The sequence below is a fragment of the Acipenser ruthenus genome, chromosome 18, assembly GCF_902713425.1.
Source record: "Acipenser ruthenus chromosome 18, fAciRut3.2 maternal haplotype, whole genome shotgun sequence".
Lineage (NCBI taxonomy): Eukaryota > Metazoa > Chordata > Actinopteri > Acipenseriformes > Acipenseridae > Acipenser > Acipenser ruthenus.
Window position 1 is genome coordinate 12,302,326 of NC_081206.1, and position 14,655 is coordinate 12,316,980.

General features: G+C 45.2%; 1 protein-coding gene across 1 annotated transcript in view; it reads left to right on the forward strand.

Annotated features, from left to right (window-relative positions):
* Nucleotides 1-14,655, forward strand: part of LOC117405737 (tyrosine-protein phosphatase non-receptor type 1-like) — an 81,336-nt gene that overhangs the window by 34,589 nt on the left and 32,092 nt on the right. Inside the window, exons 2-4 of the mRNA XM_034009120.3 lie at nt 6,523-6,613; nt 7,089-7,189; nt 10,210-10,308. Coding sequence (XP_033865011.2) covers nt 6,523-6,613; nt 7,089-7,189; nt 10,210-10,308 — 291 coding nt within the window. The remainder of the gene's footprint in view (nt 1-6,522; nt 6,614-7,088; nt 7,190-10,209; nt 10,309-14,655) is intronic.

Below are 14,655 nucleotides of genomic sequence, written 5' to 3' on the forward strand. Positions count from 1 at the left end.
TAGACAGCATTCAGAACTGGGCAGACACATGGCAAATGACAATTAATAGAGAAAAGTGTAAAGTATTGCACGCAGGCAATAAAAATGTGCATTATAAATCATATGGGAGATAGTGAAATTGAAGAAGGGAACTATGAAAGACCTAGGAGTTTGTTGACTCAGAAATGTCTTCATCTAGACAATGTGGGGAAGCTATAAAAAAGGCCAGCAAGATGCTCGGATATATTGTGAGAAGTGTTGAATTTAAATCAAGGGAAGTAATGTTAAAACTCTACAATGCATTAGTAAGACCTCACCTAGAATATTGTGTTCAGTTCTGGTCACCTCGTTACAAAAAGGATATTGCTGCTCTAGAAAGAGTGCAAAGAAGAGCAACCAGAATTATCCTTGGTTTAAAAGGCATGTCGTATGCAGACAGGCTAAATGAATTGAATCTATTCAGTCTTGATCAATGAAGACTACGCAATTGATCTGATTCAAGCATACAAAATCCTAAAGGGTATAGACAGTGTCGACCCTGGGGACTTTTTTGACCTGAAAAAAGAAACAAGGACCAGGGGTCACAAATGGAGATTAGATAAAGGGGCATTCAGAACAGAAAATAGGAGGCACTTTTTTACACAGAGAATTGTGAGGGTCTGGAACCAACTCCCCAGTAATGTTGTTGAAGCTGACACCAATGGGATCCTTCAAGAAGCTGCTTGATGAGATTCTGGGGTCAATAAGCTACTAACAACCAAACGAGCAAGATGGACCGAATGGCCTCCTCTCGTTTGTAAACTTTCTTATGTTCTATGTTCTTATGTTCAAAGTCTCCTCTGGGAGCTTCAGTTTGTTTAGTTGAGAGTCCTGGTCCTGGAACCTCAGTTTTGGAGAGCCCTGATATAGTCGAGAAGATGATTTTATGAAAGTGTGCAAATCATTCTCAGCTACTGGAAGATGATATTCTAAAAACACATTTGATCACATACAGTACCTGTGAAGTTGCTGGTTTGCTGCAGTTTATTATTAGCAAGCAAAGACCACGATGTTGTCGCTGTGGTTTCTGCCCTGGTGGTGTTTGACAGGAAATTGCAGAGGGTACTTGAGGCATTTCAGTTGTCAAAAAACAAACCGATGTTCCTTGAAATACACAATTCTATTATTGAGAAAGACATCAAGACTTTGCAGAGATGTTAATGGCAAGGTAGCGCTAGCCACAATTCTGTTAATGAGAAAGGCATGAAGTTTGTTTTCTTTTTAATGTTTGTGTGTGTCGTTTCTTTAGTATTCCAGGTGTGTACATTGTAATGCACTGGGTCTGTCCTGGTCATGATGTAGACTGCTGATGTAGATTGCTTCTCCTCATTGTGCTACAGCGAACCCTACTGGCCAGACACCAAGCACATTAAGAGTGGATAAGAGGCAGGGCTGGTCTCTGATCTCCAGGATCGGTAGCCTGTCCACCTCCTGCTCTGAATTACTCGACGTAAAAGCGATTCTGGCTTTAGGCTTGTGAGATCGGAGGATCTCGGAACATCTGTGCTGTGGGGACTTGCTGCGGTGAGGAGAAAAAATATAATTAGACATTCCAGATTGGGGGAAAATAAATAAAAATAGTAATTGGTCACTCTAAGTTAAATTTTTTTTTAAAAAGTGAAAATGTAAGTGCGAGATAGACTCCTCCATATGATCCCACAATCTGATACGCCTAATAACTTATGCTAAAAAAATACCAACTTCATTCCAATTTATTAAGCGGTTATCCAGCTATATACAAAGAGGCAGACAGATTCCCATATACCGTCCGTATGGAATGGGCTCAGTATGGGAAGTCACTTCCAACTTCATCACAATGGATAATGCAGCTCTAAGCAGATGCAGATTACTGCTGTGTTCTTCGTTCTGATTGAGTGACTGATCCCTGGTGCGCCCTCATGTCTGCTGGCTCAGGGTTTGTATTGACAGCTGTGATGGGGGCTGTGTCTGGAAAGCTTGTGTTTCTTTGAGGAATTGTTTAAATAGAGTTGCAACATGAACATCTTTCCAGTGACTACCACTTAGTCTCCGTAAGTCGGCTTGGATAAAATAAACAAATCAGAATTACTAAGGACCATAATGACATTTTCAGCTATCGATTATTGTCTGTAAATTATCACGACAATTGTGATTATCGACTGAATAAATATAATATAAAAAATTCTTGTAATTTTATCAAATGTATACTTGAGCAGCATAACAATCGCCAGTATAAGTCACAGTATGCCCAGAACAAACGTAAATATAAAAATACACCTATTGTAATTTGTATAGTCATAAATTACGTAGTCTTCCTATAATATTTTTCTTCTTTAAACATTTCATTCAAGAACGTTTACTTTCATAAGTGCCACGAAATGTACTGTATTAATATAACGAAACAAAACTGCTAACGTTACCTGGAAGCATTTGTTTTCTTTTCTTGTGTGGCGAATCTACCATTTAAGAGAATCAAACTAGCTTAAAAAAAATAAATACTATTAGGAACGTACTGAGTTTTGCATAGCTGCTTGTATGCAGACATTTTAATAAAATAAACTGACTATCCTTCCATTTAAACTCTCTTCTATTTATGCAACTACACTTTTGTACAATAGCAACGCCATGGGAACAGATATATATACACTAGGGTGCTGAGCGCCTGCTTATTTTTGCCCATGCGGTGCATAGGCTGCAGTATAGTACTCATGTCTTTACTGTAGTTTAAAGAAGCAACACGTTGTTCAGGCTTGTGATCCAGATGGCTGCAGGGGTGACGTCAGACCAGAAACACAAACCAAAACAAGGAATGGTGGGTGGACCGGAGATGCTACGGCGCGCAGGGTTTATATTCAACAAAACAACAATAAAGAATACCTCTATATAACAAACAAAAGGGCACGATGGCTGAAACAAAACAAACACGGAACACAACATTAACAAGGAAGTACATAGTATGGTCATTTTATATATTTGTACAGACTCGTGTCTTTCCTCTTCTGACAAGCTGTATTTATGTCATTTGATGCATTACATTTAAACTTAACTTGTGCGTTTTAACAATATTAGAGTAAGTTATCATAACAATCTATTTTAAAGAGAATTAAAATAACAAGTAGATGCCAGTTAAAAATGCTCCTAAAATGTACAAAGTAGCCTTAATAGGTTAAGGATGCCCGTACCAAATGTTAGCAGATTTCTTGTGAGGTGGCATCACACTTCCTCTGAAGTCCCCCACACACTGCTCTCCTCTAACAGCATTCTCCCTCACACACTGCTCTCCTCACACACTGCTCTCCTCTCACACTGCTCTCCTCTAACAGCATTCTCCCTCACACACTGCTCTCCTCACACACTGCTCTCCTCTCACACTGCTCTCCTCTAACAGCATTCTCCCTCACACACTGCTCTCCTCACACACTGCTCTCCTCTCACACTGCTCTCCTCTAACAGCATTCTCCCTCACACACTGCTCTCCTCACACACTGCTCTCCTCTCACACTGCTCTCCTCTAACAGCATTCTCCCTCACACACTGCTCTCCTCACACACTGCTCTCCTCTCACACTGCTCTCCTCTAACAGCATTCTCCCTCACACACTGCTCTCCTCACACACTGCTCTCCTCTCACACTGCTCTCCTCTAACAGCATTCTCCCTCACACACTGCTCTCCTCACACACTGCTCTCCTCTCACACTGCTCTCCTCTAACAGCATTCTCCCTCACACACTGCTCTCCTCACACACTGCTCTCCTCTCACACTGCTCTCCTCTAACAGCATTCTCCCTCACACACTGCTCTCCTCACACACTGCTCTCCTCTCACCGCATTCTCCCTCACACACTGCTCTCCTCTCACCGCATTCTCCCTTGCACAGTGCTCTCTCTTCACAGCATTCTCCCTCGCACAGTGCTCTCTCTTCACAGCATTCTCCCTCGCACAGTGCTCTCTCTTCACAGCATTCTCCCTTGCACAGTGCTCTCTCTTCACAGCATTCTCCCTCGCACAGTGCTCTCTCTTCACAGCATTCTCCCTCGCACAGTGCTCTCTCTTCACAGCATTCTCCCTCACACACTGCTCTCCTCACAGCATTCTCCATCACACACTGCTTTCCTCACAGCATTCTCCATCACACACTGCTCTCCTCACACACTGCTCTCCTCTCACCGCATTCTCCCTCACACACTGCTCTCCTCACAGCATTCTCCCTTGCACAGTGCTCTCTCTTCACAGCATTCTCCCTCGCACAGTGCTCTCTCTTCACAGCATTCTCCCTTGCACAGTGCTCTCTCTTCACAGCATTCTCCCTCGCACAGTGCTCTCTCTTCACAGCATTCTCCCTCGCACAGTGCTCTCTCTTCACAGCATTCTCCCTCACACACTGCTCTCCTCACAGCATTCTCCATCACACACTGCTTTCCTCACAGCATTCTCCATCACACACTGCTCTCCTCACACACTGCTCTCCTCTCACCGCATTCTCCCTCACACACTGCTCTCCTCACAGCATTCTCCCTCACACACTGCTTTCCTCACAGCATTCTCCATCACACACTGCTCTCCTCACACACTGCTCTCCTCTCACCGCATTCTCCCTCACACACTGCTCTCCTCACAGCATTCTCCCTTGCACAGTGCTCTCTCTTCACAGCATTCTCCCTTGCACAGTGCTCTCTCTTCACAGCATTCTCCCTTGCACACTGCTCTCCTCTCACACTGCTCTCCTCTCACCGCATTCTCCCTCACACACTGCTCTCCTCTCACCGCATTCTCCCTCACACACTGCTCTCCTCACAGCATTCTCCCTTGCACAGTGCTCTCTCTTCACAGCATTCTCCCTTGCACAGTGCTCTCTCTTCACAGCATTCTCCCTCGCACACTGCTCTCCTCTCACAGCATTCTCCCTCGCACACTGCTCTCCTCACAGCATTCTCCCTCGCACACTGCTCTCCTCACAGCATTCTCCCTCGCACAGTGCTCTCTCTTCACAGCATTCTCCCTCGCACAGTGCTCTCTCTTCACAGCATTCTCCCTCGCACAGTGCTCTCTCTTCACAGCATCCTCCCTCGCACACTGCTCTCCTCTCACACTGCTCTCTTCTCACAGCATTCTCCCTCGCACACTGCTCTCTTCACAGCATTCTCCCTTGCACAGTGCTCTCTCTTCACAGCTTTCTCCCTCGCACAGTGCTTTCCTCACAGCATTCTCCATCACACACTGCTCTCCTCACACACTGCTCTCCTCTCACCGCATTCTCCCTCGCACAGTGTTCTCTTCACAGCATTCTCCCTCGCACAGTGCTCTCTCTTCACAGCATTCTCCCTCGCACAGTGCTCTCTCTTCACAGCATTCTCCCTCGCACAGTGCTCTCTCCTCACAGCATTCTCCCTCGCACACTGCTCTCCTCTCACAGCAGTCTCCCTCACACTGCTCTCCTCTCACAGCAGTCTCCCTCACACACTGCTCTCCTCACAGCATTCTCCCTCGCACACTGCTCTCCTCTGACACTGCTGTCTTCTCACAGCATTCCCCCTCACACACTGCTCTCTTCACAGCATTCTCCCTCGCACACTGCTCTCTCTTCACAGCATTCTCCCTCGCACACTGCGCTCTCTTCACAGCATTCTCCCTCGCACACTGCGCTCTCTTCACAGCATTCTCCCTCGCACACTGCTCTCCTCTCACATTGCTCTCCTCTCACAGCATTCTCCCTCACACACTGCTCTCCTAACAGCATTCTCCCTCACACACTGCTCTCCTAACAGCATTCTCCCTCACACACTGCTCTCCTAACAGCATTCTCCCTCACACACTGCTCTCCTCTTACAGCATTCTCCCTCACACTGCTCACCTCTCACAGCATTCTCCCCCACAGTATCTCAAGGTTTAAAACCATGAGGACTGAACACTCAGGCAGCAGTGTGGAGTAGTGGTCAGGGCTCTGGAGTCTTGACCGGAGGGTCGTGAGTTCAATCCCAGGTGGGGGACACTGCTGCTGTACCCTTGAGCAAGGTACTTTACCTAGATTGCTCCAGTAAAAACCCAACTATATAAATGGGTAATTGTATGTAAAAATAAGTAAATAAAAAATAAATAAATGTGTAAAAAATAATGTAATTGTATGTAAAAATAATGTGATATCTTGTAACAATTGTAAGTTGCCCTGGATAAGGGCGTCTGCTAAGAAATAAATAATAACACTGATCAAAGTGCATGTTGTTGCATGCACTTACCAGTAAAAGGGGTGTTTTGGACTTGTAGTTTTTAGAGCCTTGCCAGCAATATAAATAATGATACAATGGACTACAATCCCAGGGACACAGTGATAAAACCTTTGTTTCTCAGATTTGTAGATGATACCATTAACATTTCTAATCAGTTTTTGAAAGGATTGGTCACGCCTAAAACTAAACTGATGGTCGCACCAACAGATTTTCTTTGGTCACACCGTAGAGCTCTGAAGGTTTTGATCAGGATTCAAAGCCTTGTACCTGAAAATTGACTCCTCTCTCTCTCTCTGTGCAGGAGATCCGCCAGCAGTCCAGCGAGCTGCCCTGTAAAATCTCCAAACTCCCAGAGAACAAAGCCAGGAACCGTTACAGAGACGTCAGCCCCTGTGAGTGCGGGCTGGGGTTAGGGGGTTGGATGGGGGGATGGGGGGATGGGGGATAGGGGGTTGGATGGGGGGATGGGGGGTTGGACAGGGGTGGGGGGTTGGACGGGGGTAGGAGGCTGTGTGGTCCAGTGGTTAAAGAAAAGGGCTGGTAACCAGCAGGTCCCGAATCCCACCTTAGCTGGTAACCAGCAGGTTCAAATCCCACCTTAGCCACTGACTCATTGTGTGACCCTGAGCAAGTCACTTAACCTCCTTGTGCGACGTAGTTGTAAGTGACTCTGCAGCTGATGCATAGTTCACCCACCCTTGTCTCTGTAAGTCACCTTGGATAAAGGCGTCTGCTAAATAAACAAATAAGGGGAGGGCATACACCCCAGGTATGTGTGTTACTGACATGCTTGTTTCAGTGCCTTTGTGTTTGGGCACCTCTGTGTATGTGACTGTGTGGTGCACTGACATGGTCTCTCTTCTCTAGTCGACCACAGTCGAATCCACCTGCAACTGGGAACCAATGACTACATCAACGCCAGCCTGATTTCCATGGAGGAGGCCAAGCGCAGCTACATTCTCACACAGGTCAGCACCAGTAAGAATCCTATAGAATCCGACTCGTTTTTGAGGGAGTGTGGCAATGTGCCCCGCCCCTGTGGGCATTTGTGTGTTATGTGTTGTATGGTGCGTGTGTTAATGTTGGTGTATAGTCATTGGTACACGGGATATAAACGGGTCTGTGTTTCACGTGTATTTAAAAATGTATAATTGTATTTAGGCACGGGATTGCACATCACTGCACGTGCATTTAAAGTAAGTAATATGCGCGCACAAGGTTGCACATAATTAATTCACGTGCTGGGATTCAAGTGAATAATTAATTAGTAATTGAATCCCAGCACAACAGTATAAATAGATGCACGTTTCATTCACTCGGGGTTGGGTGTTCGGTGAGTGGAGAACAGGATTGGAGACGGAGGTAAAGATAAAAAGCATAGTTAAAATTAAAAAGAGTAGTTAAAGTATCTGCTCACCGTGTTTGTCTGTCTAGTCCGTTTTGTTTGTCTTTTTGTTTTGGCGACGTGTGCCGTGTCCTGTGTTTGTGTTTGTTTGTACAACCTTTTTATTTTCTGTGCTGTTTATTAAATACCATTCGCTCAGCTCCACCAAACCACACCTCTCTGTCGTTTTTTTTCCTGCTTCTGGTCTGACGCCACCCACTCCGGTTGTCTTTGTGACACGTGGTGTCCTGCGTGGGATAACAGCGCCTCCAAGCATCAGACCAGGAGAGGTGTTTGTGTGTGGGGGAAAAAAAAAAACCGGGAAAAAGTGTTGGATTACAAAAAAAATAAAAAATAAATAAATAAATAGTAAAGCGAGGATGGGGAGAAAGAGCTGCAGGAAGCAGCAGCAGCAACAACAGCTGCAGCACTCACCCTGCATGCCCGGCTGGGAGGAGGGCAGCCACAACGGGGCAGGGTGCCCATATACGCGGGCTCAGGGAAAGGAGCAGCTGTCACCCCAAGCATCAGTAGCCACCCCTCTACCCCCACTGCCCCGGGTTCCCCACCGTCCCGGGAAATATGGGACTGGCTGGTGCACCCCGAGGGGAACTTCGCCAGTGACCTCCCCTGGGTTATTAACACGCTGCGGATGCGAGATGGGGAACAATGGGAGGACTGGGAGCAACAGCACAACCCGGCATCAGTTCGTGACGTTGCCATGGTGGTGCTGGGGTACCTAGCTGCAGACATGGGAGGGATGCCTTCCATTGAGCAAGAGGGAGAGGAGCAGTCGCTGCCCATCTCCAGTACCTGAATGGGAGGAGCCTGAGCGTCCACAGCCCAAGCGGGAAGAGCCTGAGCGTCCACAGCCCAAGCGGGAGGAGCCTGAGCGTCCACAGCCCAAGCGGGAGGAGCCTGAGCGTCCACAGCCCAAGCGGGAGGAGCCTGAGCGTCCACAGCCCAAGCGGGAGGAGCCTGAGCGTCCACAGCCCAAGCGGGAGGAGCCTGAGCGTCCACAGCCCAAGCGGGAGGAGCCTGAGCGTCCACAGCCCAAGCGGGAGGAGTCGGTGCATTTCGCTGCAGGAGTGGACCAGCATCCTCCCGCTTGGGTCAGCCGTGCCACTACCGGCAGGGGTGCTGACAGCATTGCCAGCCATGGGCCCACTGAAGCCTCCCTTCCCAGCCCGGACTTTGTCCTGGACTGCTGGGTTTTTAAGGGGGGAGGTGGCCATTGAGGCCATGTGTGCTGCGCACAAGGGGGGGTATATGTGGCAATGTGCCCCGCCCCTGTGGGCATTTGTGTGTTATGTGTTGTATGGTGCGTGTGTTAATGTTGGTGTATAGTCATTGGTACACGGGATATGAACGGGTCTGTGTTTCACGTATATTTAAAAATGTATAATTGTATTTAGGCACGGGATTGCACATCACTGCACGTGCATTTAAAGTAAGTAATATGCGCACACAAGGTTGCACATAATTAATTCACGTGCTGGGATTCAAGTGAATAATTAATTAGTAATTGAATCCCAGCACAACAGTATAAATAGATGCACGTTTCATTCACTCGGGGTTGGGTGTTCGGTGAGTGGAGAACGGGATTGGAGACGGAGGTAAAGATAAAAAGCATAGTTAAAATTAAAAAGAGTAGTTAAAGTATCTGCTCACCGTGTTTGTCTGTCTAGTCTGTTTTGTTTGTCTGTTTTGGCGACGTGTGCCGTGTTTGTGTTTGTTTGTACAACCTTTTTATTTTCTGTTCTGTTTATTAAATACCATTCGCTCAGCTCCACCAAACCACACCTCTCTGTCGTTTTATTTCCTGCTTCTGGTCTGACGCCACCCACTCCGGGCGTCTTTGTGACAGGGAGTTATTCCACAGATGAATTGGTGATTTGTAGTTAACAAAGTAGTTCCATAAATCTTACCTGTTGTGCAACAGGTAAGATTTATGGAGGCTGTGTGGTCTGGTGGTTAAAGAAAAGGGTTTGTAACCAGGAGGTCCCCGGTTCAAATCCCACCTCAGCCACTGACTCATTGTGTGACCCTGAGCAAGTCACTTAACCTCCTTGTGCTCCGTCTTTCGGGTGAGACGTAGTTGTAAGTGACTCTGCAGCTGATGCATAGTTCACACACCCTAGCCTCTGTAAGTCGCCTTGGAAAAAGGCGTCTGCTAAATAAACTAATAATAATAATAATAATAATAAATAACTTCTATAGTTTATATATGGGTGCAGCTTTAAAGATGTTCTGATAAATATCTGTTACTACTCTGGATTAAAGAAATTGTTTGCAATCAATGTTTTCAGGTAGCATTGCACTTCCTTGGTACATGAAAGGTGGATTTGTCCCCACCCATAACATTTATCTTTCCTGTCATAACCAAACCAGCTGCTTCCCCTATTGGCTGACATGCTTTCAGTCAGTAACATTACCCAGAAGACACTGCTGAGGTAACCCAGGAAGTGTAAACAGATAACCGAGAATAAGGCATAGAAACAGAGAGCTTCATTTAACCTAAGAGTATCATATTCATTTCACTGTACCTTTCATAAAATCCTTTGTGGCTAGTAAGCTGATCGCTTTCCATTGTTTTTCATTAAGGGTCCTCTGCCCAACACCTGCGGTCACTTCTGGGAGATGGTTTGGGAGCAGAAGAGCCATGGAGTGGTCATGCTGAACCGAGTCATCGAGAAGGGCTCTGTGAGTATCTCCGTCCACACCAAGGCTTCCTACCATCCCTAATAGATAGATAGATAGATTCTCTCTCTCTCTCTCTCTCTCTCTCTCTCTCTCTCTCGAAAGTCTACACCCCCCTTGAGAATTTCATGCATTTAAATGAGAATTTTTTTCCACTTATCTACACACCATACTCCACACTGTTAAGGGGGAAAAGTTTTTTATTGAGAGAAATTATATATTAAAGATCATAAGTCTCCACCCCCCTGAGTTAATACTTGGTGGAAGCACCTTTGGCAGCAGTTACAGCTGTGAGTGTTGGGATAGGTCTCTATTTGACCATTCTTCTTTATAAAACTGTTCAATCTCTGTCAAGTTCCTTGGGGAGCGTTGATGGACAGAAATCTTAAGTCATGCCACAAATTTTCGATTGGATTTAGGTTGGGGCTCTGACTGGGCCACTCAAGGACATATACCTTTTTGTTCCTTAGCCACTCCAGTGTAGCTTTGGCTGTGTGCTTTGGGTTGTTGTCATGCTGAAAGGTGAACTTCTGTCCCAGTTTCAGCTTTCTTGCAGAAGGCAGCAGGTTATCCTCAAGGACTTCTCTGTACTTTGCTCCATCTGTGGACAACAACTTTGTCCCGGAGTTCTTTTGAAAGCGCCTTGGTGCTCATGGTTGAGTCTTTGCTTTGAAATGCACTACTCAGCAGAGGGAACCTACAGGAACTGCTGAATTTATCCTGAAATCATGTGAATCACTACAATATAACACAGGTGGAGGTCACTTAACTTGGTGTGTGATTTTGAAGGCGATTGGTTACACCTGCGCTAATTTAGGATTGCTATTACAAAGGGGGGGTGGACACTTATCCAACCAAGCTATTTCAGTTTTTATTTGTAATTAATTTTCTACAAATTTCTTTAATATTTTTTTTCACTTGGAAGTTGTGGGGTAGGATGATAAATGGGGGGGGTCGGAGAACACTGTTTTGAGAGAGAGAGAGACATGGCCAATTAATACAACAAAGTTATGCAGTTAGCCTTTGACTCGCTTTCCTAATTCGTTGAACGTTCATACCAAGTTTTGCACAAATGAAGGCTTAACCCTTTGCGGTCCATTGTCGGACTGGGTCCGACATCATTATAGCAACACAATAAACGGGTGTTTAGTCGTTTTTTCTCCGGAAAAAGCCGAGAAAACCATTCAATTGCCGAGTGGTAGCGACAGGAGCCGAGACAAGTCGGGGGGAAAAAAAAAAAAGCGTATCTCATGAATAGTCATACATGGTATCAGGTATCAGATAATGGGCGTCCATAGTAAACAAGCTGGCTAAGTGCGTCAGCGCACTGAGACTATCATGGACATTTGCAGAGCTTTTTTCAGATGTTATAGTAATAAAATAATGACTTGGATCGCATTATTGAGGAGTTTGGTGATAAAACGAGTGATCTGGAGATGATCGATCGGTATGTACGACTATTATTATTATTATTATTTATTTCTTACACAGCTGAACGCTATAGCAAACAAAAGGCTGGGGCGGGGCTGGAGATGCCTAGTGTGTGCTTTGTTGATATGCAGGGCCATTTAAACCCGTTTGACTGTGAAAAAAATACTTTTAAACAGCGCGTATAAAATTAACTGCTCGTGTGAAAATTAATTAGACCTGGCGTGCCTGACGCGCGATTAATAAATGGACCGCAAAGGGTTAAGACTTAAACTAAAGCATCAGTTCTGAAAAGAGCAGAATCTTTTTTTCATTTTTAAAAGTGTTTGCCAGTATAAACTGTTCCTCAAAAGTACCCATGTATGTTTCATAAAGATGGGAAAAGATGATAAAACATCACTAGTAGACCTACTGTTGGTCTAATAATGATTGATTGATAGATAGATAGATAGATAGATAGATAGATGTTTATTTCCTCATCCAAGGTGACTTACAATTGTTACAAAATATCACAATACAAAGCATCACATTACAAAATATCATAAGAACATAAATTCTAGAACGAGAAGTCAATTCGGCCCACCTATGCTCACTCGCTTAATGCAAGCGTGGTCCGTTAGCACTCAGGAGAGGAAATACAACCCCCCCCCCCCCCACCAGGTTAGTAGGGGAAATGAAATCTCTGGGAATCCATGGCTAAACAGACCACCCTTCCTCCAGGTGGCTGGCTAAAGATCTTATTGTGGTCACAGAGGGTTTCTATGAAAAGGGATGAGGAGGGAGAGAGGGTTGTGGATTCAAGAGGAATAGAGAGTGAGAGATCAGCAGTGGGGGATAAGGAGTTCTGATTTGGAGAGGTTGAGTTTGAGATGATGCAAGTGCATCCAGGAGGGGATGGCTGAGAGGCAGGTAGAGATACAGGAGGAGATGTGGAAATCAGAGGGGGGGGGAAAAGATGAGCAAGATCTGGGCATCATCAGCATAGAAATGATATGAGAAGCCATGGGAGGAGATGAGGGGACCCTTGGGGGGACACCTGTCGAAAGAGAGTAAGAGGCAGAGGGTGAGCCATGCCAGGATACTCAGTATGTGTGATCAGAGAGATAGGAGGAAAACCATGCAAAAGCAGTGCCGGAGAGTCACAGGTCAGCGAGGGAGGACAGAAGAATGGAGTGGTCAACTGTGTCGGAGGCAGCAGAGAGGTCGAGGAGATTTAGGACAGAGGAGAGGGAGTCTGCACGGGCAGAGTAGAGAGTTGGTGACGGAGAGAAGAGCAGTTTCAGTGGTGTGCCAGGTGAAAACCTGATTTGGAGGGTGTCGAGCAGAGTGTGTGGGGAACGAGGCGAGGTATTGAAGAGTTTGCGGATGTCTTTGACTTTGGAGAAGGAGGCAGAGTTGTCAGCCGAGGTAGAGAAATGCTGTGTACTGTATAAGCTGTTATTGACCATTTGAATGTACTATTAGTGATGATCGTGTTTCTGATCAGCGCAGCTGCTCAGAGATGTCGCTCTCCCTTCCTGTAGACAACTGGTTTGTTATTAAAGAGATTTGTCATCTCTCCATTTTGGGAGAGACCAAGCAAAAAGCAGACCAAGAGCAAAATAAGAAGTTTGTGTGAGAGAGGTAGACCTAACTAGAGAGAGAGAGTCGCAATTAAAACACAATTTGAAGTAGACAGTGCAAACACATTAATAAAAGTAAATCTTACTTGATCTCCCTTTTTTCTGTATGAAAGATGCCATTTATTTTCAAAGTTTTAGGGAAGATGCTGCACGTTCCATTCACAATATTCCACTTCACATGAGGACACAGCAAACAATTACTGACCACTCTGTGAAGATACTTCAGTGCTGTATATTCCACTTCACATGAGGACACAGCAAACAATTACTGACCACTCTGTGAAGATACTTCAGTGCTGTATATTCCACTACACATGAGGACACAGCAAACAATTACTGACCACTCTGTGAAGATACTTCAGTGCTGTATATTCCACTTCACATGAGGACACAGCAAACAATTACTGACCACTCTGTAAAGATACTTCAGTGCTGCACATTGCACTTCACGTCCAGGAACACATGTCACAGGAAAAGCTAGTGTCTGTAGCTTGTTCTTGTGAAGGACATCAGTGTTTGAAAATGATATTGCGCGACAGGCCCGGGGCATGTACAGATTTTGGTGGGGCACCTACAATTATTCAATGCCCTAAAACAAAAGCATTGATTTACTTTATTGCAGATTTAAACTTCTGTATTTGCTCCCTCATCACTTTTTATTTTTTTTACCTACATCCCTTCCAGCCAGCGTCTCATGTGTTCTAGTATTGTGTCCCTGTGCACCTGCGTGAACAGCAGAAAATGTGATGCCCAAGTGTTTTGAGCTGCTATTGGTTAAGCTATTCTGCTGTCGGAGTGATAACGGATTGTGTTTGCAATGGATTACCGAAACTGGGGGGAAATAACAAAAAGCGTTTAATCAGAGATTCAGCAAATTTTGAGCATTCTTTAAAGTTTATTTTAAAATAATGCTATTTTGTGTCATTTGAGTACACCACTGTTAAACTATTTTGGCCATCCCCCCCCCCCCCTCCCCCAACATTTTGTATACTGGATGTATACAGTGCTTAATTTGTAAAGAAAGAGGTGCCGGGGCGCGAGCAATGACAATAAAACCGTCCTTCACCGCACATTCGACAATAATTAAAGCCAACCGCAGGACAAATAATAAATACATAAAAAAAAAAAAAACTTGTATACATGCTTTGTTATGGTTTTGCATTTAAATGGTGTAAAAAACAAACAAATTAAGACATTCAGAGAACTCCAGAAGGACGACATTGATTTAAAAAAATAAATAAAAATAAACACCCCAACACGACCCACGGTCTGCACTATTATCAGCGATGTGTATGGAACA